Genomic DNA, 24,200 nt, shown 5'->3' with positions numbered 1-24,200 from the left:
ACACCATTCATGTCATCAGTATTTACTTGGTGAAAATCCTTAGAATTTTTTAATATAAAATCTGAACCTTCCCACTACAATCTAAAACAGGGCCAAGTTATTAATTTTACCAGAACCTCTCTGCCCCCTAGCGGTGATGTAGAATTATGACAACATCTTAGTTCCAATATATTGCTGTTTATTTGCTGTGGAAACATTGTTGTGACAGAGAGCACAGACATACAGTAGGCATCATGTGGGCTGTTTGGAATATGATCAATAGAAGACAATATTTCCTATAATTGTTTATGGAAGAGAGAAATTTAAAACATCTCGCCATCAGCAACACAGTAAAATGCCACAGTTTTTCAATACAGAAAATGGCCACACATAAGACATGATTCCTCACACATAATGAAAGATAATGCACTGACTGATCAGACCCTACTATCGCTGAACTTTGACCTCAATGTGTTGGTAACTCAGACCAGCACAGCGGACAGGCTCACGTCCCCCTCCACCTCCAGAATATCAATCTGCTGGAAAAGGAAGTGGCGGTGGTTGTAGCTGAACATCAGGGCTCCATTCACCATCACCCTGTAGCATTGGGTATCACACATGATGATCACCTGAAACACAGGGCCTGACATGAGTGCTGAGCTCATCCAAGGGAAAGCATACGATATCATTGAACTAAAACACATTCAGATGCATTTCAGCTGAAATTGTTGTCAATGCACAACGCAAATATCTGTTAAAATATATTTACTTGTTCCATCCTACAGTATGCAGTTAGCTATAATGGAGTTTATACCGTAAAAGGTTGGCCTCTGTAGAAGGGCATGCCACCTGTCCTTTCCTCTGGACCCCACTGTTCCTTCAGGAGACTGTTACGAACTACAACGTTCTCATTGAACCTGGGGTTGAAGTGGAACGCCACCCCCGAGTTGAAACGCAGGTTGATACAGAACCTGCAAACCATAATCATGGTTATAAGACTTGACCAGGAATGTCAGGTTAGATTACACATTAAACTAATGCTCTGTGGTAGATGGTGGAAAAGGTGTACAGAGGTAACCAGTTTATAATATCAATAAGGCACCTCTGGGTTTGTGGTATACGGCTAATATACCACGGCTAAGGGCTGTGTCCAGGCACTCCATGTTGCGTCGTGCATAAGAACAGCCCTATATTGGCCATATACCACACCTACTTGGGTCTTGCTTAAATATACCACGGCTAAGGGCTGTTCTTATGCACGATACGAAGCAGAGTGCCTGGATACAGCCCTTAGCCATGGTATATTGGCCATATACCACAAACCCGAGGTGCCTTATTACTATTATAAACTGGGTACTAACATAAGCTAGAACAGTAAACAAGTATTTTTGCCTCAAACCTGTGGTATATTGTCTGATATAAACAAGGCTGAAATGCATTTTTTGCCAATCAGCATCCAGGACCCAAACAACCTGGCTCATAATACTGTATAGCTCTGTAATGTACTGCTTGCAGAGAGGGAGAACTTTTCTGGACTCTGCTGGTGAGTGTTACACAATCGTGAAATAAATTATTTGGAGTGTGAAAGGCTAATCAAACGAGGACCTTTTCCTTACTATTAATTTGTATTGTCTGTAATGTACAGGTATACAATTCATAGTACCAACTCTGACCCATAGCAGGTGAAGCAAATGCATTATGTAAGATGTGCTCAAATTGAGTAAGTTGCTTACTTATCAGCGTTGTGGTTGACCACACCCTGGATGGTGATGTTTCTGCCTGGGTAAAGTCCACCCGCCATTATGTTTTTATACGGCACAACCTGAGGACAAAGGATTAATCACCATGTCAACCCAATAATCTGTTTCGATACAGAAATTAATGTAATTATGCAGTCTGCAATTAGTCTGTAGTTTAAAGAAGGGGTGCTTACAAAGGATGGCTTGGGGGTGTATGTAGGCTGGGCAGTGTATGGAGGGGGTGCCTATAAAATAAACATTATGCATCACCACAGTCTCTACAAAAAAAAACACTTTAAGCTTGTCAGAACTTAATTTTCTTAACATTCATTTATATAGATAAAGATGTATCAAACTTCAATGCAATTCCTAATATTGGCCTCTATCTACACATTTTAAACCTTGAAAAGTTGATTCATTGGAATGCAACTGACCTGAAGAAATCCTGCAGCTGAGAAAGCCTACAAAACAGACAAACAGTTGTCAAATATATATCAATCTTAACAAGGAAAGCAAGCTAAATCTACCCTCAAAGCTAACGTTGATTGAATGGAATGAAATGCAGTCACCTTACTGAAACAACCACCACCAGAAAAATAGTTAAATACATTAAATGAGCTGTCAACCCAGCATGGTAGAATCTACCTGTGTGGCATTACACCATTGAGGAGGAGTTTTGGGGCCAGTTTTGCTTTGACGAGATCTATTTCGGTTTCGTTGACCCTGTAAATAAATTGTCCATCTTGGATTATGGCCTATGCTACTGTTTTGTGAAGCCAGATATGTAGTACTGGGTTTATTACTAATTATAAGTGTTTCCAGACCTTATTCTTGAAATAACTCCAAATATAATATGTTTTTAACTTGTATAACTAAGAATCCTGTTCATGAGTCTGTCATATAAGAATACTCACACTGTGTGGATGGCCAGGATATCCTGGTTGGGGAGGAGGTGACTGGAGAAAAGACAGGACATAACATTTCATTTCTATGTATAGGATATGAACAGACTCTCTTAGTCAGCACATGCAAGTCTGAATATTGATAATAACTTAATCTGTATAGCACGTTTCAATACAGGTACCAAAGTGCTTCACATCATAAAATAAAAGTACTAACAAAGAAATAAAGACTGGAGGAACGACAATGAAAAAAAGATAGCTAATTAAAATCAAACATTAAAAGATCTTTATATAAGTGTGTCTTCAACATGGATTTAAATAGAGGCACTGAATCTGCAAGCCTGATCTCCTCTAGCAGACCATCCAAAGTCTACATGGGCTTTATTTTTATTTTTTAAATTCATTATAAAATTATGAAAAATATGAATAGCATTCCACCCATGAGGCCACTAGGTCATTTGACTGCAGGAAAGGGAACTGGGGGAACTCCGTTTTTCTGGACGCCAAAAATATGTCTAAAACATCCTTTTACAATCATTACACCACCTGACCATGACCACTGCAACCACATTCCAGACAACTGATTAAGATGAGCAAATCTGTCCAGTTGCTTGCTCAAAGCTGATCCAACTGAACACGAAAATGAACTATATTCTCCCATGAGGAGGACCTGTCAGATACTCACGGTGACTGCAGGGTTGGAGAAGGCAATAGACTGGACTTCCACTCCCCCATCCACAGAGATGGTGTCCACTCTGGAGAACGAGAGCCGGTGCAGGTACTCCATGAAGAGGGCACCATTCACAATAATCTGGGATAAAACAGGATTTAGGAGAGACAAAAAATGATATATAATATATGCCATTTAGCAGACGCTTTTATCCAAAGCGACTTACAGTTGTGCATGCATACAGTACATTTTACGTACAGTATGGGTGGCTCCAGTGGGAAACCAATGACACATGGAGGAAAAATAATAAATAAGTGAATAGTTATGATACTTTATGCTCTAGAGAAATGTAATAAATCCACAGTCAAAAAAACTGCTCTAGAGAAAATGTTCAATTCAATAGGAACGCTACGATTCCAACTGATGACTCCATGTCATATACCCTTATAAAAGATTGTATCATGAAGGAGAGGCAATGCATGTTCGAATTTCACCAAGTAGAAAGGGAAGAGGTAGAATGGATGCTGTTGTCTCTTTCGGATAAGTCACCAAGGTACAGATAATCTTGACACCAAATTGCTTACTTACAGCTAACCAAATATCTACCCCAATCTCTCATATTTTTATTAAGTGCTTGATGTATGGGGTGTGTCCAGAAGTCTGGAAAGAGTCTGGAAAGGTTATTCCACTACCTAAGGATAAAAAAATCTGGTCCTAATAGTCGTTCTATAAGCTTGCTGCCTGTGTTAAGTAAATTATTGCAAATGGTATCTGTACAAATCAAGGATTATTTCTCATGTAATGGTCTGATAACGGTTTTCCAGCATGCATACAAAGAAGGGCATTCTTTGTAGCCGTCTATTTACCACCACAATGCAAAGCTAGCACTAAGACCGCTCTCAACCAATTCTATAAGGTCATAAGCAAAGGAGAAAATGCTAACCCAGAAGCGGCTCTCCTAGTGGCCCCTTTCCTGCATTCAGACTTGAATGCAGGCAAACCTAAATCCGTTTTACCAAATTTTTACCAGCACGTCACATGTGCAACCAGGGGGGAAAAAATCCTAGACCACCTTTACTCCACACACAGAGATGCATACAAAGCTCTCCCCCGCCCTCAATTTGGCAAATCTGACCACGATTATATCCTCCTGATTCCCGCTTACAAGGAAAAACTAAAGCAGGTAGTACCAGTGACTCGCGCAATACAGAACTGGTCAGATGACGCGGATGCTACACTACAGGACTGTTTTGCTAGCACAGACTGGAATATGTTCTGGGATTCATCCAATGGCATTGAGGAATACACCACCTCAGTCATCAGCTTCATCAATAAGTCAATCGATGATGTCGTCCCCACAGCGACTGTACGTACATATCCCAACCAGAAGCCATGGATTACAAGCAACATCTGCATTGAGCTAAAGGCTAGAGCTGCCGCTTTCAAGGAGCGGGAGACTAATCCAGACGCTTATAAGAAATCCTCAGATGCTTTAAAGCATCAATACAGGATTAAGATTGAATCCTACTACACCGGCTCTGACGCTCAAGCTGGGCAAAACTGATTAGCAGGACGTGTACTCAAAGCATGCGCGGACCAACTGTCAAGTGTCTTCACTGACATTTTCAACCTCTCCCTGACCGAGTCTGTAATACCTACAGTCGTGGCCAAAAGTTTTGAGAATGACACAAATAATAATTTTCACAAAGTCTGCTGCCTCAGTTTGTATGATGGCAATTTGCATATACTCCAGAATGTTATGAAGAGTGATCAGATGATTTGCATTTAATTGCAAAGTCCCTCTTCGTCATGCAAGTGAACTGAATCCCCCCCAAAAAATCCACTGTATTTCAGCCCTGCCACAAAAGGACCAGCTGACATGATGTCAGTGATTCTCTCATTAACACAGGTTTTGATGAGGACAAGGCTGGAGATCACTCTGTCATGCTGATTGAGTTTGAATAACAGACTGGAAGCTTCAAAAGGAGGGTGGTGCTTGGAATCATTGTTCTTCTTCTGTCAAACTTGGTTAACTGCCAAGAAACACGTGCCGTCATCATTGCTTTAAACAAAAAGGGCTTCACCGGCAAGGATATTGCTGCCAGTAAGATTGCACCTAAATCAACCATTTATCGGATTATCAAGAAATTCAAGGAGAGCAGTTCAATTGTTGTGAAGAAAGCTTCAGGGCGGCCAAGAAAGTCCAGCAAGCTCCAGGACCGTCTCCTAAAGTTGATTCAGCTGCGGGATCGGGGCACCACCAGTACAGAGCTTGCTCAGGAATGGCAGCAGGCAGGTGTGAGTGCATCTGCACGCACAGTGAGGGGAAGACTTTTGGAGGATGGCCTGGTGTCCAGAAGGGCAGGAAGGAAGCCACTTCTCTCCAGGAAAAACATCAGGGACAGACTGATATTCTGCAAAAGGTACAGGGATTGGACTGCTGAGGACTGGGGTAAAGTCATTTTCTCTGATGAATCCCCTTTCCGATTGTTTGGGGCATCCGGAAAAAAGCTTGTCTGGAGAAGACGATGTGAGCGCTACCATCAGTCCTGTGTCATGCCAACAGTAAAGCATCCTGACATCATTCATGTGTGGGGTTGCTTCTCAGTCAAGGGAGTGGGCTCACTCACAATTTTGCCTAAGAACACTGCCATGAATAAAGAATGGTACCAATACATCCTCCCAACCATCTAGGAACAGTTTGGTGACCAACAATGCCTTTTCCAGCATGATGGAGCACCTTGCCATAAGGCAAAAGTGATAACTAAGTGGCTCGGGATCAAAAAACATCGACATTTTGAGTCCATGGCCAGGTAAATCCCCAGACCTTAATCCCATTGAGAACTTGTTGTCAATCCTCAAGACAAGGGTGGACAAACAAAAACCCACAAATTCTGACAAACTCCAAGCATTGATTATGCAAGAATGGGCTGCCATCAGTCGGGATGTGGCCCGGAAGTTAATTGACAGCATGCCAGGGCGGATTGCAGAGGTCTTGAAAAAGACTGCAAATATTGACTCTTTGCATCAACTTCATGTAATTGTCAAGAAAAGCCTTTGAAACATGAAACCTATATAATAGGCGGTGTCAGAGGAAAGCCCATAAAATTGTCAGAGACTCCAGTCACCCAAGTTATAGACTGTTTTCTCTGCTACCGCACGGCAAGTGGTACGGGAGCGCCAAGTCTAGGAACAAAAGGCTCCTCAACAGCTTCTACCCCCAAACCATAAGACGGCTGAACAATTCTTAAAAATCACCACTGGACAATTTACATTGACCCCCCCTGTACACTGCTGCTACTCACTGCTTGTTTGTTACCTATGCATAGTCACTTTGCCCCCACCTACATGTACAGATTACCTCAACTAGCCCCTGTACCCCTGCAAACTGACTCGGTAACGGTTCCCCCTGTATATAGCCTCGTTATTCTTGTTGTGCTACATTCTATTATTACTTTTTATTTTAGCCTACTTGGTAAATATTTTTCTTCTTCTTGAACTGCACTGTTGGTTAAGGGCTTGTAGTAAGCATTTCACGGTAAAGTCTACACTTGCTGTATTTGGTGCATGTGGCAAATAAAGTTTCATTTTATTTCATTCTACGGGTACGGCCTTAGCAAAAATGACAGATGATTGGTTAAAGAATATGGATGACAGGAAGTTAGTTGGTGCAGTGTTGCTAGATTTCAGTGCTGCTTTTGCTGTAATTGATCATGAACTGTTACTAGCTAAACACAAATGTTATGGTTTTAAGTTTGCAGCTCTATCGTAGATGGAAAGATATCTATCCATGAGATGGCAAAAAGTGTTATTTAATGGTAGCCTTTCAAACACTAAAGATAAACACTGTGGTGTTCCTCAAGGACGCTGTCTAGGCCCCCTTATCTACTCTATCTTTACTAATGATTTATCTTCGGTGATGAACAAAGCAAGAGTGGTAATGTATGCTGATGACTCTACAATGTATAGCACAGCATCAGAATGTAATGAGCTAACAGATGTACTGAGTTCTGAACTAAGAATGGGTTGATATGTACAAATTGGTGTTGAATGTTTCTAAAACTAAGTGTATTGTATTTGTTTCAAGATATATGCTTGCTGATGATCCCCAATTGAATTTGTCGATGAATAGAACGCAAGTGAGAAAAAAAAAACTACAGGCATGACGTCTGTAGTTTTTTTTTTCTCACTTGCGTTCTATTCATCGACAAATTCAATTGGGGATCATCAGCAAGCATATATCTTGAAACAAATACAATACACTTAGTTTTAGAAACATTCAACACATTCAACACCAACTCATGTTGGACGCAGGTTTATCATGGTCAGAACACATAGATTATATTGTTATTACGGGTAGGGGAATTGCTGTTACTAGAACATGTTCAGAGTATGTAACATCTAGCACTCTGAATCAGGTCAATCCCTGGTCCTATCACACTTAGAGTACTGTCCAGTTATATGGGCAATCCCTGGTCCTAACACACAATACCTGGTCCTATCACACGCAAAGAAAGATATAAAAAAAAGCTCAAAATGGCTCAAAACAGGGCTGCCAGATTAGCTCTTCATTGCTCTATCAGTATGAATATTATTGAAACGCATCAGAATCTGTGATAGACCATATGACTGGACAGGAAATAGAAAGCATCACCTGAATGTTTAATGTGTTTCCTGTCAGATATTTTAATTGTCTGTATTGTCTACTTGTTAAATGTTTGTAAAGTCTTAATTTGTCATTGTTTGTAATGTCTTATTAATTGGTGTTGGACCCCAGGGAGATTAGCTAACATTACGGCGTTAGGTAATGGGGATCCAAATAAAAATGTACAATTTCACAAATAAGTCCACAGTCAAAAGACTTCTCTAGAGATTAGGTTCATTCAATAAGTCAAGAGTAAAAAAAACTGTTCTAGAGATAAGGTTAATTCAATAAGTCCACATTCAAAAAATGTTGTAGCCTAAGCATCAGCAATAAAAATCTCCTGACCGAATATGAATCTTTGTTGACCAGGAACATGAGGGTAAAGTTGGCCCCCCGGGTCATGGGTGCAAAGTATTCACGCTCCTCTGAACCCCACTTGGAGTGCTGCATGGTGTTGCAGATCACAACGTCTAGGAAGCTGTCATATCGGGGGTTGAAGTGGAGGGCTATGTCAGGATTTCCTCTTGAGCCACATTGCAAATTCACATGAAACCTATACGGACAAAAGGAAGGGGCATATTATATTTTGATGTACAATTATGGCCTACACAATCATGTTCTGTCCTGTGTGGCTCAGTTGGTAGTACATGCAACACCAGGGTAGTGGGTTCGATTCCCATGGGGGACTAGTATGAAAAAAATATGAAGATGTATGCACTCACTACTGTAAGTTGCTCTGGATAAGAGAGTCTGCTAAAATGTAAACGTTGCATTCAATGATTAGGTTAAACAAGATCCCTTCTGTGCTTATAGTGAGTGACAAGACTGTGCTAAAGTAGTGTGTCTCTAGGTAGCTCTACCTCTGGGCTCCTGGCAGGACTCTCCCTGTCACAGTGATGGTCTTCCCCTCATGCAGAGCTCCCTGGATACAGCCAGTGAACGGCACTCTCTAGGGACACAGAGCACAAAACAACATGTGACCAGGGCTGGGTAGCTAGTCTTGTTCACCATCTGTTAAGAGCCAGGCAAGCTAGGGACATGGCAAATAGAGACTTTGAAACGTTAAGCACTCACACTGGCCACATCAAGCATTTTCTAATAACAATCTAAAAGGTTATGGTTTCCTTTCTTCTTTTCTTTCCTAGTTAAAAAATCCTTTAGGATTAATTTCCAATAGAATCCTATCGGATTTTGTGACACCTCTATCAGAATCCTATCTGAATCCTATTGGACTATTTTTTCCTATTGGAAACGTCGAAAATAATCCTATTGGATCATATAAAACTCTCGCAACCCTATAGGATTTTGTGTTATCTCTATCAGAATCCTATTGGACAACTGTTTTTCCTACAGGAAACTCTAGCAGGATTTTGTCACCACAATAATTTGTTGTAATTTGTTCCAGTACAATACAACAACATTAATTACAACATTTTGGTTGATTGGAAACAACAGTTCTCTATATTCATTTCGGTTTTAATCACCACAATATGGGAGTGATTCAAAGCTGAAAGTTCATTTGCAGTATGACCACCATACAATACACTTTTTTCAAAAGAAAATGGAAAAATTACACCAAAAATATGTAACAAAATGACACCAGAACATCACATATAACGGGGCCTGATGAAATAAATGATGTGAATAATATCAAAGTAGAATTCTTACCGGATTGAAGAAGGGTTGCTGAAAAGTCATGCTTCAATGTTGCTCTGATCTGTCTGTTCAAAGCAGCACGTAGACGTGATGTGGTTCTCTTCAGTAAAGCTGCAATGTCACCTTTTGGGCGACCCCACCAAATTCACATAGAAATGTAATTTATAGATCTGTCTCTCTAATTGAAAGCAAGTCTAAGAAGCGGTAGATCTGTTATAGTTATATGCTTCCTGTTTTTGTGTATTTTACCAGCTTCAAACTGCTGAAAATACAATATTTTTGGCTACAGAAAATATATTTCACAGGGATGGTACAATGATTCTCTACACTAGCCTTGCCTTCTTTGTCAATAAACTGGAATTAGGCAAACTATTAGAATAGCAAATAGGAAATGGCGGAGCGATTTCTCCACAGTGCACCGTAAGTTTCGTTTCTCATAAATGCCTCCCTCCACACACAATCTGTGACTCTTAGATAAGAGAGCAACGAAAATGTAGCACACATTTTACACCAAGTGGCCTATGACTTCGCTGACTGATCACCATTAACCTACCATGTTTAAATGGTTTAGTTTTCTTGTGTCCATTAATTTATTACTTTCACTAAGTCACTAGCATCAGCGGTATTTTGTAGTGAATAGTAAAGGAAATTAAACAGCATACATGGCTATCCAAGTGCCTCTCACTGGGTGTTACCTCATCATACCGATTACATTTAGATCTAATTTTGCATGTGCCCTCAAACATACAGTATATCTATGGTGTCTGTTATTTATAATAATAATAATGTATTCTCTATACTATTTAAACATAAACAATGAGAGCCTTGATGAATTGGGAAGTGGCTACATAAACTAAACCACGAATACACACCAAATAAAAAGTCATTTGAATGAAACATACTACACTAGTGTGCAGATAAGTGAATCAGTAGATATGAGTTTTTATGGCCTAATGTCCTTACTCCATCATATCTTGTGTTAATGATTACCATATCACACCAAGGGCACAGATCAAGTTACCAGTGATACCACAGAGAAAGGGAGTAGTTCTAAATATATTTGGTGAAAACTAACCGTAAATATAACTGTCCATAGCATAACTAAAATACTTTATTAAATTCAGCTCAAACATACATTTTCACATGACAAGCTTCATTTTATTTTCTTTCAATGATGAAAACAGAAACTGTGTTTACAGAATGGTAGCCACATGCAATACAAAAATATGAATTTTTACATGACATAAAAAACATTCAAAAAAAATGTACAGTATTTTTACAGTATTTTGTACATGAAAAAATATAAAGATATATACATCTGTAATAGGGGGGGCAGTACCTATTTAAAAATGCAATGATGTATAGTACATATAAAATGTTTGTACAAATATTACAATAATTGTGTTAATTAGCTGTACATTAAATAATGTATATACATGTCTATCTTAGATAGCACTGATATCGTCAATAACATTTACTGCAGTCTTTCACTAAATCAACCCTGCATGTTCCAATACAATACACTCACTCGCACATACACTCACAAACAAACACAAATACAGGCACACCAACTGAGGCAAGCAATCACAAACATAATACACACAAGCACGCACAAAAGGTCATGTTTAAGGAGTAAATTATCGGATACTTTTGCGCCAGGCAAAACTTGTTCTATTATTTTTGCACTGTAAATGACTCTACTAAACTACTTGAATGGTCTACCTCTACACCACTCACAGGCTGATAGAAGGCATCTCTTTCTTCTCCGTGGCGCCCTCTTATGCCTTTTAATAATCAGGGCACTCACTTCATCATCACATACCTTCAGTCATAAATAACCAACATAATTCCATTTCCATTGGGTAGTGAGATGATGAGAGGAAGGTCCCATTGCATGCTGACACCTGTGAACTGTCAACATATTCATTCGTCATTCATGCACTGAGCCGTTTTCAAATGTATGGTTTCATCAGATTCTACTCAAACAAGCAACATGGAGACAAGAGTCAATTAAATCATGCTCTCCCAACTCCTGAGACCTTTGTGCTTTCAAATTTCATGGAACAAAATAAGAAACACTACACAAATGATTACTTTAAATAGGAACCAACAACCAAAGGTGATAGTTTGTTTCTTATAGTTTTTTCTCCTGTTGAAATAATGTGTACAGGTAGCGAGCGAGTGACCAGAAGGCAGACATGGGCCAGCACAATGACAGTGTCACAGCGTATGCCATCAAATAACTGCAGAGAGCTGAGGGGTAAGAATCAAGAGGCAGTTGGATTACATCACTCAAGCAGCCTGAAGCATCAAGACCACAATGAGAAAAGAGGAGGGAGTGAATGCAGAGGTACATTTGTGATAGGAGTTAAAACCATTGTTTTGGCCCACGGAGTGTTTCTGGGCCGCGTCGTCTGGGAGCCCCCAGCAGGAAGAACCACATCACAGCAGCACAGAGAGGAGAGAGAGCAGGGCAGGCTGCAGACGGAGCAGAACACAGCAGAGCAGCCGTCAGCCACAGGCCACAGCACACCAGTCAGTCTTATCACAGACACCATAAACCAGTTAGTCACAAGTCTCAGATAGTCCAAAAAGCAAAAAATAAATAAAATAAAAATGAAGGCAAGAAGTTTTGAGATGAAGGAAGGAAAGTTGAGGGGAGGTAGCGAAGCACTACCTCAGTCCAGCACCCTTCACTCCCATACAAACAAACACTACAGTTTAATAGACATGGAAGATCAGGCTGTGGGTTAGTGGAAGCAGTGTCTCTATCAGGCAGAGTCAATGTTTTGATCAATCCTAAGAGTCAAGGATTTCAGGAGCATGCAAGGCAGACCCAGGCTTTGTTTGTTTTGCATTGCTTATATTTCATAGTGACGGCTACAACCTATATTAGGAAGACAGAAAACACAAAGAGAGAGAGAGAACAAAGGAAAACATGGGAGGTTAGAGACTGTTGGTGAAACTATGCTAACAGGTGTAACATTAAGAGAGAATAAGACCGGTGCAGTAGAGTAGACAGGTAAATACTTCAACATGAAACAAGGGTCCAGATTTCTGTATCGCAGAAAACTCAGATGAGCTTTCTCACAGAAAGCTTTTTCTGGATTCACAAGCCCATGCAAAGTGTCCCAACAGACCATGGCAAACACCATGCAAGCTGGTAAGTGCTTCTCTTCCCATTCAAGCTCTGGCATGCTATGCAGGCAGACTTTGTTGGGGCATCTGTGGTATCATTCCTGATAGTGTTAGAAGAGGCCAGCGTGTGTTTGAATACAAACAGAAGACCAGTAGCCAAGTCAGTTCCACTAGCAGAGAGTTGTTGAACTGATGGTGGCTGTTACTGGACAACAGGTTCATGTGAGAGAAGACTCCACCCATGGGCCTTTGAGTGACAGACATGCAGTATGTAGTGAATGAGGAAGTTACAGAGAACGAGCAGGAGAGAGATGGTAGGAGAGGTGGAGAGAAATCTGGACCAGGTACTGTATATCAAACATATGAGAAGAGGAGAGGGGTGTGGGGATGTAGGGGTACAGAGCAGGTCAGGCAATAAATAGTCCAGAAAAAGGTGGGACAAAACAATGCTTTAAACACAAAAGTGCATTCAACTCACAGTCACATCCTGGGGGAGATAGAGTTTGGAAAGCAGAAGATAAAACAAAGAACATTCCCTTAGCATCACATATGGTTCATTTCTAAATGATAAACGATTCACCATTAGAAATCACCGTCACTCATATTAAAGGGGTCAATGTATTTGCAGTGGACCATCAGATGCTAATGTGACTCATGAATATTATGAACATAAACTACTACCAAGAGTCTACTCAGGCATACCCTGCCTGGTACCCATTAGTTTTACATCAGTGGGCCTAATACCTCACAGCAATCTGGGGGTCATCCTTTACAAGCCTTCAGTTGAACATAAGTCTTTTTATACATAAGTCCATTCCAGACGAGTCAGAGCCAAGTCAGGGGTCAGAGTGCATCTCAGGGCAGGCAGGACATATACTCCTCCCATGCTTCTACCTCTACCTCCACCTCTAGGATACGTACTCTGCAGACTTCCAGAAGTGTCCAGGGTGGGACAGTCTCCGGTTGAGTTTGGGCAGCTTCTCCAGCATGTCAGCCAGCTGGGTGAAGGTGGGCCGCTCCCTCAGGTCATAGGCCCAGCAGGCAGACAGGATCTCCTGCACACACATACACAGGAGCTATTAATGTCTTTAGTTTGTGCCAACACAATGCAGAGATTTATCCTGTACTCAGCTTTAATGTCTCCTCTATTCTAACAAGGTCATCCCGTAAAAACATAGCATTCGCCTAGAAAATATCTTCACCTGCACCACGAGGATACATTTTTTTTAATGTGCATAGATCTCTGCATGATTCCACCACAATGTGATCTGGCACACAGAGGTGCTTCACCCCTCCACTCACCGTGACCTCCTTTCCCAGGCTGATCTCTGCCAGGACCTTCTTGATGCCCTCACCACTCCCCACCTGCCAGATGGTAGCCTCCACAGGCTGGTTGGTGATAGGCCAGTCCCTGGCTTGGAGCTCGTACCAAATGGTGCTAAAAGGGGGCAACCAGCAATATGGTCATTCCCCAGAGCCAGTTAACTGTAAACTCATGCAGTCTCAGAGAGAAAAAACATTGTGCTACCAATGATAAAGAAAAGGTACTTCAGAATGTGCTAAGATCGTACCCAAAGGCGTAGACGTCTGCAGCGTTGGAGAAGGGCAGGCGGTCCTCATTGTTTCCAGGGCTCATCCTGCGTACGATTTCTGGCGCCAGGTAACAGATCCAGCCATGTGGAAGCTTCAGCTCATTGTCTCGCCTGTGAAGCATGACACACACACACACAGTCACCCACTGAGCATCTACCAGCTGAGACGATAGCTGTAGGAACCAATATGCAGAGTCCTTACCTCCCCTCCTGAACCACTCCAGAGATTCCAAACAGACCAAAGTCTGTAATAATCACTTTATTGGTGTCATGAAAGACGTTCTTCGACTTCAAGTCCTTGTGGACAATGCCTTTGGCATGCAGATAGCCCATTCCCTGTGTAGATTGAAGGATGTAAATAAGGACATAGAGTAAATATACATTACATATTTATACTGAACAAAAATATAAACGCAACATGTAAAGTGTTGGTTAAATGTTTCATGAGCTGAAATAAAAGATCCCAGGAATGTTCCATACACACAAAAATATTAGTTCTCTCAAATGTTGTGCACAAATGAGTTTACATCCCTGTTAGTGAGCATTTCTCCCTTGCCAAGATAATCCATCCACCTGACAGGTGTGGCATATCAAGAAGATGATTAAACAGCATGATCATTACACAGGTGCTGGGGACAACAAAAGGCCACTAAAATGTGCAGTTTTGTCATTACAAAATGCCACAGATGTCTCAAGTTTTGAGGGAGCACGCAATTGGCATACTGATTGCAGGAATGTACACCAGAGCTGTTGCCAGAGACTTGAATGTTAATTTCTCTACCATAAGCCGCCTCCAACGTCGTTTTAGAAAATTTGGCAGTAGGTCCAACCGGCTTCACAACCACAAACCATGTGTAACCATGCCAGCCCAGGACCTCCACATTCGGCTTCTTCACCTGCTGGATCGTCTGAGACCAGCCACCTGGACAGCTGATGAAACTGTGGGTTTGTACAACCAACAAATTTCGGCACAAACTGTCAGAAATCGTCTCAGGGAAGCTCCACTGCGTGCTCGTCGTCCTCACCAGGGTCTTGACCTGACTGCAGTTCGCCATCGTAAACGACTTCAGTGGGAAAATGCTCACCTTTGATGGCCACTGGCATGCTGGAGAAGTGTACTCTTCACAGATGAATCCCTGTTTCAACTTGTTGGAATCGGCTAAACTTTGAACATTGAGATATTAAACGAATGAAAGGAAATGAAAGAGACTGGGTTATGTTAGAAGTTAATGGTTCCCAGAAGAAAGAAGAAGTCTTTGGAATGTGTTTGATGGAGGAGAGGAGAGCGATGTGTTGATACAGGGGAGACAGATGGACATCTGTGTATTAGATGAAAGAGGGTCTGAGGTCAGGAGGTGAGGACAGATTCTCTTAAGAGAGTAATAAATGTTTGGAATCCTGTTACCCTCTTTATTAACTTCCCGTAGAGCCATAAAATGTAAGGATTGGTAGGATTGGTAGTCTTAAGTAGGATGCATATAAACTGTGAAGTCTGAAATCTTTTGCTGTCTGATTTCAGCTGTACAGAACCTTTGGGGAAGATTAAACTTGGTTAAAGCTTCTCTAGTGTCTGTGAGTTATTTACTCTGAAAAATAAGAACCTAACAAACTGTACCAGCAGATGGCAGACAGCGTGTATGGCGTAGTGTTGGTTTGCTTATGTCAATGTTGTAAACAGAGTGCCCCATGGTGGGCAGACATTAGCTATGGACAACATACACAATTGCATTTTATCGATGGCAATTTGAATGCACAGAGATACCGTGACGAGATCCTGAGGCCCATTGTCGTGCCATTCATCCACCGCCATCACCTCATGTTTCAGCATGATAATGCACGGCCCCATATCGCAAGGATCTGTACACAATTCCTGGAAGCTGAAAATGTCCCAGTTCTTTCATGGCCTGCATACTCACCAGACATGTCACCCATTGAGCACGTGTGGGATGCTCTGGATCGACTTTACGACAGCGTGTTTCAGTTCCCGCAAATATCCAGCAACCTCGCACAGCCATTGAAAAGGAGTGGACAACATTCTACAGGCCACAATCAACAGCCTGATCAACTCTATGCGAAGGACATGTCGCGTTGCATGAAGCAAATGGTGGTCACACCAGATACTGACAGGTTTTCTGATCCACACCCCTACTTTTTTTTAAAGATATCTGTGACCAACAGATGCATATCTGTATTATCAGTCATGTGAAATCCATAGATTAGGGCCTAATTAATTTATTTCAATAGACTGATTTCCTTAAATGAACTGTAACTCATTGAAATTGTTGCATGTTGCATTTCTTTTGTTGGTTAGTGTGTGTGTGTATATATAAATAACACACACACACACACACACACACACACACACACACACACACACACACACACACACACACACACACACACACACACACACATGAAAGTATTGAACAAGGAAAGAAGTTACCTTTACAATTTCTTGAGCAATTTGCCTCGTCTTGTTTATATCCAGTGTGTTTTTGGTGTCTCGAACGACAGAGTATAATGTCCTCCCTTTACAGAAACTAGAGAAACACTTGAATTAACAAATGGAACTAAACAAATAAACAACAGCTGTGGTTGACTGAATATAACAAAGGGATAAGTTATTATTCTAGATGCGATTTAGCCCCTCCTACCTGGTGATGATGGCGAGGTGGGGCGGGGCCATGCAGGCCCCCATAAAGAGGACCACATTCTCATGACGGGTCTGTCTGTAGTTCATCACTTCCTTCTTAAACAGCTTCAGGTGGTCCTGGTTGTTCCCATCTATCTCCAGCAGCCTGATGGCCACCTCTCCATGCCAACGGCCCTTATGCACCTTGCCCCAACGGCCCTGGAGTGAGTGATTTAATGACAGTTTGAGAAACACACTTTAAATGGGTTTAAAACTGAAAACACTGATAGTTTGATGCAAATATAGCTCATTCTATATTTTAGATCACCTTCCCAATGAGCTCTCCCAGGTCCAGCTGTTCGAAGGGGATGTCCCACTCCTGCAAGTAGACACTGGTCTGGCTGGCCTTACGGGAGATGGGGCCTTTCCAGCGACCTCCCCTTGAGTTGGGCAGGTCATCCAACTCATCACCATCACACTCACCATCCGAACCCCCATTCATCTCACTCCCACCCCCATCTTCATCTTCCTCATCATCATCTTCCTCCTCCTCATCTTCCTCCTCCACTACTGGGTCTGGGTCGATCTCAGGTTCAACCACCTCCTCCTCTTCCTCCTGTAGGACATTCATGCATGTTGGGTTTTGGGCATGTGTCTCAGTTACTTCGCACGCACATACTCAGTTTTTACCTCTCCGTCCTCATCCTCGGCCAGTTCAAAGTGTATGTCATCTGCTGGTTCAGTCTCCCTGTTGGGACAGGGTAAACCACAGTCACAATGTCAGAGTATGCCGAGTATTGTACCATTAAAACACTATTGATAAATGAAATAGACAGGAAAGCCTTACACTGTGTCATGGAGGGCTTCAGAGTGCAACGTAGAAGAACTGGACACATCTGTCAGAAAAAATACAAATGTTCAGTATGTAATAAAAATAATGTGGCTTTTTGCTTGTAAAGACAAAATTGCGTCCCTCATGTAGTTTCTTTGCCCACTTATATTGTCACTTTGCCATAGCAATGTGTTGACAACATCCACCATAACGAGACATGCAATTCCCAAACTCCCCAGCAGGTGGCAGACAGACCCATCTCCACATGAAACAATGCCGTTTAAATATCACACAACACATTACTCTAAAACATTCACAAATGCACAACTTTGTCATGTAATTCACTAAGCCTGTGAGTACATGCAGGAGATAGAGAGAATTGACAAGGCTGGGGCTGGGGACGTGGGCAGGTGTGAGCACAGCACAACAGTCTGTCTGGGACCGTACTGTAAACTCACCAGGGAAGATAAACTGCTGTCTATGCTGAAAGTAGCAGGCAGCTTAGGGAAAAGACAGGGAAGAACCAACAAGCATGGAGTGGAGAGAGAGACTCTGGGTTAGAGTAGCCGTTAAAATAACCCCAGTCACTCCCACCCCCCTGAGGAGTGGTATTAATGCAGAGAGGGAGAGAGAGGGAGGACGACCACTCCTGCCCGGCCATTCCATTCCACGTTTAACGTTCAACATTCGCTAAACAGGAAATGTGACTCAGGGAGACCTTCTGTGTAATCAAGAACACAATGCAAGCATGCGCTTTGATAGTGGGAGTATGCTGGCTTATTTTTGTGCAGTGGACATGCTTGTGTGGTTAAGTGTATATCAATTTGTGTGTTTGCATGTGTGTATATTCATTTGTGTTTGCATGTGAGAGAGTGTGAGAGAGAGAAAGGGAGGCACTCCAGGTGATTGTGTGTATTTGTTGAGGTGATTGTGTGTATTTGTTGAGGTGATTGTGTGTATATTTTGAGGTGATTGTGTGTATATGTTGAGGTGATTGTGTGTATTTGTTGAGGTGATTGTGTGTATATGTTGAGGTGATTGTGTGTATATGTTGAGGTGATTGTGTGTATATGTTGAGGTGATTGTGTGTGTTTCTGTATTTGCATAGGCGTGTGAGTGACGGTCAGGGACCTACCTGGGAAGTGGAAGCGGTTGTCCCGGTGGACCTTGGGCGAGGAGTTGGGGGGCGGGGTGGCACTGGGAGGGTTCTGGAAAGGGGCAGGGGAGGAGGGTGTGGAGGAGGTGGTGGAGGATGGGTTACTACTGGAGTCCAACTGGTTCAGCGCAGGGGGGTGATCCTGACCGAAGGAGAAGAAGAAATACACACTGATCAGAGTCAATAACACACTTGTCTGTCCTAACAGCACCATGCAAATCATTATCATCAAAGGTGTGATGTAATATCCAATATCTACCTTTTTGGTGATGGCCTTTGGCAGTGTGCCAAACTGTGGTGTCTCTAATGGCCGGTCCACAGGGTTGTTGATGTCAGACGGCACAGACTCAGTCCTCCGTATTTTGGTGACTGGAAAGAAGAGATTGGGACCATTACACTAATGCTTGTTGAATAAAAATGGGTAAACTATGAATCCATGGATGAACATGAGAAGAAAGAAAGGGCTTACTTGGCAGGAAAGAGATTCTGCAGGAGGGAGCTTCTTTAGTACATTTGTTATGGCACTTTAACCTGCAGACAGGAAACCACCAATCAGAGAACAGTAGAGAACAACTGATCACCAAAAGAAGATGAAGTTGTATTTTTTTTGCATCGTAGAGACACCAGAACAATCCAACACCAGAACATCTCAGAGACTCCTCCCTCTCCTTACTCCACTCACCTGCAGTGTTTACACTTCACACCAAACATCATGTTCTTCTGACAGACCTGACATGTCTGGGACAGCCACGACTTGGTGGAAAATCTTCACACAGAATCCTCAATTACTTAAACCATCAATCCTTTTTTGCTCTATATACTGTGGATTTAAAGTATATTTTACATTTGTATCATGGTAGTCTCTGGCCTAAAGGTGTATGACATGAGGTAGTTGCCAACCTGTGAGTGACGGCCAGGCCTATGTCTCTCCTCACTGCCTGTGGGGAGCCACGGTGCAACCCCATGTTATCTGGAGAGAGAGAGAGATGTCAAATGAACCTAGACAGAGGAGGATTTGCCTAAAAAGGAAGTATTAGCACAAATAGGGCAATTTATTTATGAAGTTTTGTGGCTACTATCAAAATGAAATCACTGGTGTTTAGGGAATTGCCAAATGTTTTTACTTTTCCCAAAATTCCCAGGATTTCCAGAAATAACCCGCTGGAAGACTCCTGGAAATTCCCAGAACTTTGCAACCCAAGTGTTGAGGTTGCTTACAACTTGCCACACTATGTGCCAGTCCAATGAAAAATATTTACTGTTCATTTTACAAGTTAAAGCAAATTTGTGTGAGACCTAATGACGTTGGTTTGGTAGGTGAATCTCCTACACATGAATCATTATGGACGAATACACTATGTGCCAAACCAATGAAAAACATTTACTGATCATTTTACAAGTGAAAACGAATTTGAGTGAGACCTAATGACGTTGGTTTGGTAGGTGACGCTCCTACACATGAATCATTACAGACACGAAACGGCACGCATGCAACTGCACGCACACGACTTTGTGGGAGTGTTAGATTTCTCTCTAAGCTGTCGAATGAATTGGAAGAGTAATGTAATTTCTCTAGAAGCGATGGAACAGAAAACGCTCCCTCCCCCACATCACAGCACTCAGATGGAACAATCCCAGCAATCTACTGACAGAAACTCTTGAGCCAGACTGGGACGGCTACTGTGACCCTACAGCCAGCTACTGGGAAATACATTCGGCTCTTTACAAAGAGCACACATACAAACGGTCTATTTCATCTGAGTAATTCACCATGCATTTACCAATCTATTTCAGTGAAGATTCCTTACATATAGCCTAAATTGGGGTAAGTCTAAATGTATTTGTACTCACTCTTGAGGTGGGATGAATGCTCCTCCATCAGGGTAGGGGTACCAGGTAGGGTGTAGGGGGTGGGGGCAGGGGCGGGGGTGGAAACCCCAGGGGTGCGGGCAGACCGGTGGGGGGAACGGGAGGGTGAGTCCTCACAGCCATTCCCATTGATCTGAACGTTGAGGAACAACTTATTCTTCTTTGCACACCTGAGGGGAACAAAGAACGCTGGGACGTCAGTACAGTGGCCCACTGCTGCCCTCACACCCTCATCTCAACACACAGTCAACACTGGATTACTCAATGACAATCCAAAATGGGCCTCCATACAGATCATCTTTCACCAGAGATAATTATTTAATGGCCATACTGTATGAACAATGTTATGTAAGTGTCAGAGAGGCAGGCAGGCAGGGTGGGAAGGGAGGCAGTAGCAGCATGCCTTGGCAGAGAGGAGATTCAGCAACACATATATTGAACATTTGAGTAATTTAGCAGACGTTCTTATCCAGAGTAAATTTTAGAGTTAAGTGCCTTGCTCAAGGACACAGACATCTTTTCACCTTGTTGACTCAGGATTTGAACAAGCAACCTTTCAGTTACTGGCCCACTGCTCTAACCACTAGGCTACCTGCTGCCATTTGGAGGACAATACAATTAAATAAAAAAGGCACACAGGGAAGACTGAGCCACACCCTCCACCACAGGGGAGTAGAGCTTAGCAGAGCACAGGCCAAAGGGCTTAGCATCCTCTTCCTGGTCAGGAATAAAGAGGGCTGATCCAGAAGCACACAGCCCCACTGCCTGCCCGCCTGCTTTCTCTGGGCTCCACACAGTGGAGAAGGCCACGTCTGTCTGTAACTCCCTATTCCGCAGCTCAAACTCATCAGTGTCCTCACATGCTAGGTCTGGGGTCATAGGGTATACTTCTATATACATGTACATAATGTATGTATCGTTAAGCTGTAGTATCAGTCCTGTTAAAGTACTTCTGTCTAGTCAGGTTTCATTATGGCTGAGCTTTCCATCACTAATGCAACATCATTACAAACAGGATATTACTGATATGCGTTAGTAAACTCAGAAAAAAAAGAAACAGACCTTTTTCAGGACCCTGTCTTTCAAAGATAATTTGTAAAAATCCAAAGATCTTCATTGTAAAGGGTTTAAACACTGTTTCCCATGCTTGTTCAATGAACCATAAACAATTAATGAACATGCACCTGTGGAGCGGTCGTTAAGACACTTAACAGCTTACAGACGGTAGGCAATTAAGGTCACAGTTATGAAAACTTAGGACACTAAAGAGGCCTTTCTTCTGACTCTGAAAAACACCAAAAGGAAGATGCCCAGGGTCCCTGCACATATGCGTGAATGTGCCTAAGGCATGCTGCAAGGAGGCATGAGGACTGCAGATGTGGCCAGGGCAATAAATTGCAATGTCCGTACTGTGAGATGCCTAAGACAGCCCTACAGGGAGACAGAATGGACAGCTGATCGTCCTCACAGTGGCAGACCACGTGTAACAACACCTGCACAGGATTGGTACATCCGAACGTCACACCTGCGAGATAGGTACAGGATGGCAACAACAACTGCCCGAGTTACAACAGGAATGCACAATCCCTCCATCAGTGCTCAGACTGTCCGCAATAGGCTGAGAGAGGCTGGACTGAGGGCTTGTAGGCAGGTCCTCACCAGACATCACCGGCAACAACGTCGCCTATGGGCACAAACCCACCGTCGCTGGACCAGACAGGACTTCACTGACGAGTCGCAGTTTTGTCTCACCAGGGGTGATCGTCGGATTTGCGTTTATTGTCGAAGGAATGGGGGATACACCGAGGCCTGTACTCTGGAGCGGGATCAATTTGGAGGTGGACGGTCCGTCATGATCTGGGGCGGTGTGTCACATCAGCGGACTGAGTTTGTTGTCATTGCAGGCAATCTCAACGCTGTGCGTTACAGGGAACACATCCTGCTCCCTCATGTGGTACCCTTCCTGCAGACTCATCCTGACATGACAATGCCACCAGCCATACTGCTCGTTCTGTGCGTGATTTCCTGCAAGACAGGAATGTCAGTGTTCTGCCATGGCCAGCGAAGAGCCCGGATCTCAATCCCATCGAGCACGTCTGGGACCTGTTGGATCGGAGGGTGAGGGCTAGGGCCATTCCCCCCAGAAATGTCCGGGAACTTGCAGGTGCCTTGGTGGAAGAGTGGGGTAACATCTCACAGCAAAAACAGGCAAATCTGGTGCAGTCCATGAGGAGGAGATGCACTGCAGTAATGAATGCAGCTGGTGGCCACACCAGATACTGACTGTTACTTTTGATTTTGACCCACCCTTTGTTCAGGGACATATTTTCAATTTCTGTTAGTCACATGTCTTGTTCAGTTTATGTCCCAGTTGTTGTATCTTATGTTCATACAAATATTTACACATGTTAAGTTTGCTGACAATAAACGCAGTTGATAGTGAGGATGTTTATTTTTTTTCTGAGTTTATGTGTGTTTATTAGGTACACTCATCTAGTACCCCCTTTACTTCCAGAACAGCCTGAATTACTTCGGGACATTCGGAAATGTCGGGAATGTTTCAGTTACTGCAGATTGGACGGCGGTACATTCAATCTGCCAACAGCCCGTTCCATCTCATCCCAAAGAGGCTGGGGACTGCGCAGGCTACTCAAGTAAACTGAACTTGCTGTCATTTTTTTTAAATTTTTTTTATTTCACCTTTATTTAACCAGGTGGGCTAGTTGAGAACAAGTTCTCATTTGCAACTGCGACCTGGCCAAGATAAGGCATAGCAGTGTGAACAGACAACACAGAGTTACACATGGAGTAAACAATTAACAAGTCAATAACACAGTAGAAAAAAGGTCATGTTTCAGGCAATGTTTTTACACTCCTCAATTGTCCAGTGTTGGTGATCGCGTGCCCTCTGGAGTCACTTCTTGTTTTGAGCTGATAGGAGTGTAACCCGGTGTGGTCATCTGCTGCAATATCCCATCCGTGACAAGGATTGACAAGTTGTGAGTTCCGAGACGCTGTTCTGTACACCACTGTTGTACTGCGCCATTTTTTGTCTTTTTGTGGCCCACCTATTAGCTTGCTTCCAGAACAGCACAAATCTTTCCTTTCTCCTTCGACCTCACACATCAACAAGCTGTTTTGGGCAACAGGACTGCCGCTGACTGGATGTTTTTTGTTTGTCCCCCATTCTCGTTGAACACTAGACACTGTCGTGCATGAAAAGCCCAGGAGGGTGGCTGTTTCTGAGATGCTGGATCCGGCGTGCCTGGCATTGACGATCATATCACGCTCAAAGTCGCTTAAGTCACTCGTTTTGCCCATTCTAATGTTCAATTGAACATTAACTGAATGTCTCGATGCCTGTCTGCCTGCTTTATATAGCAAGCTACG

The 24,200-nt window shown here is 42.7% G+C and overlaps 2 protein-coding genes across 11 annotated transcripts in view; both read right to left on the bottom strand.

The window, feature by feature from the left end:
- Positions 1-161: 161 nt before the first annotated feature.
- On the bottom strand, positions 162-9,711 carry lgals9 (VHSV-induced protein-9). 3 transcript variants are annotated; one of them, NM_001124608.1, is given in 11 exon segments: positions 166-608; positions 794-950; positions 1,713-1,801; positions 1,913-1,963; positions 2,153-2,179; positions 2,364-2,441; positions 2,633-2,674; positions 3,306-3,431; positions 8,281-8,488; positions 8,796-8,884; positions 9,604-9,654. In NM_001124608.1, coding segments are annotated over 11 exon segments (1,044 nt in total). In that variant the 5' UTR covers positions 9,634-9,654; the 3' UTR covers positions 166-461.
- Positions 9,712-10,687: 976 nt separating this feature from the next.
- LOC110537250 (kinase suppressor of Ras 1) overlaps positions 10,688-24,200 on the bottom strand; it is a 41,399-nt gene continuing 27,886 nt past the window's right edge. For 2 of the 8 annotated variants that reach the window (XM_090192064.1, XM_090192068.1), the window contains 17 exons: positions 20,793-20,980; positions 19,842-19,911; positions 19,624-19,707; positions 19,411-19,472; positions 19,201-19,310; positions 18,921-19,083; positions 18,244-18,285; positions 17,801-17,849; positions 17,644-17,701; positions 17,282-17,569; positions 16,976-17,172; positions 16,765-16,861; positions 14,524-14,657; positions 14,301-14,432; positions 14,032-14,167; positions 13,651-13,784; positions 10,688-11,502 (listed from right to left, as the gene is read on the bottom strand). In XM_090192064.1, coding sequence (XP_090048190.1) covers positions 11,406-11,502; positions 13,651-13,784; positions 14,032-14,167; positions 14,301-14,432; positions 14,524-14,657; positions 16,765-16,861; positions 16,976-17,172; positions 17,282-17,569; positions 17,644-17,701; positions 17,801-17,849; positions 18,244-18,285; positions 18,921-19,083; positions 19,201-19,310; positions 19,411-19,472; positions 19,624-19,707; positions 19,842-19,911; positions 20,793-20,980 — 2,041 coding nt within the window. In that variant the 3' untranslated portion in view covers positions 10,688-11,405. Of the gene's footprint in view, positions 13,217-13,509; positions 13,785-14,031; positions 14,168-14,300; positions 14,433-14,523; positions 14,658-16,764; positions 16,862-16,975; positions 17,173-17,281; positions 17,702-17,800; positions 17,850-18,243; positions 18,286-18,920; positions 19,084-19,200; positions 19,311-19,410; positions 19,473-19,623; positions 19,708-19,841; positions 19,912-20,792; positions 20,981-24,200 lie in introns of those variants that run through there. The other 6 variants (XM_090192065.1, XM_090192069.1, XM_090192066.1 and 3 more) reach the window with 5 other exon arrangements.

This window comes from Oncorhynchus mykiss, chromosome 12 (assembly GCF_057628025.1).
Source record: "Oncorhynchus mykiss isolate SJ-2025 chromosome 12, ASM5762802v1, whole genome shotgun sequence".
Classification (NCBI taxonomy): domain Eukaryota; kingdom Metazoa; phylum Chordata; class Actinopteri; order Salmoniformes; family Salmonidae; genus Oncorhynchus; species Oncorhynchus mykiss.
The sequence above is the reverse complement of the archived record's forward strand: the minus strand, read 5'-3'. Positions and strand labels throughout refer to the sequence as shown.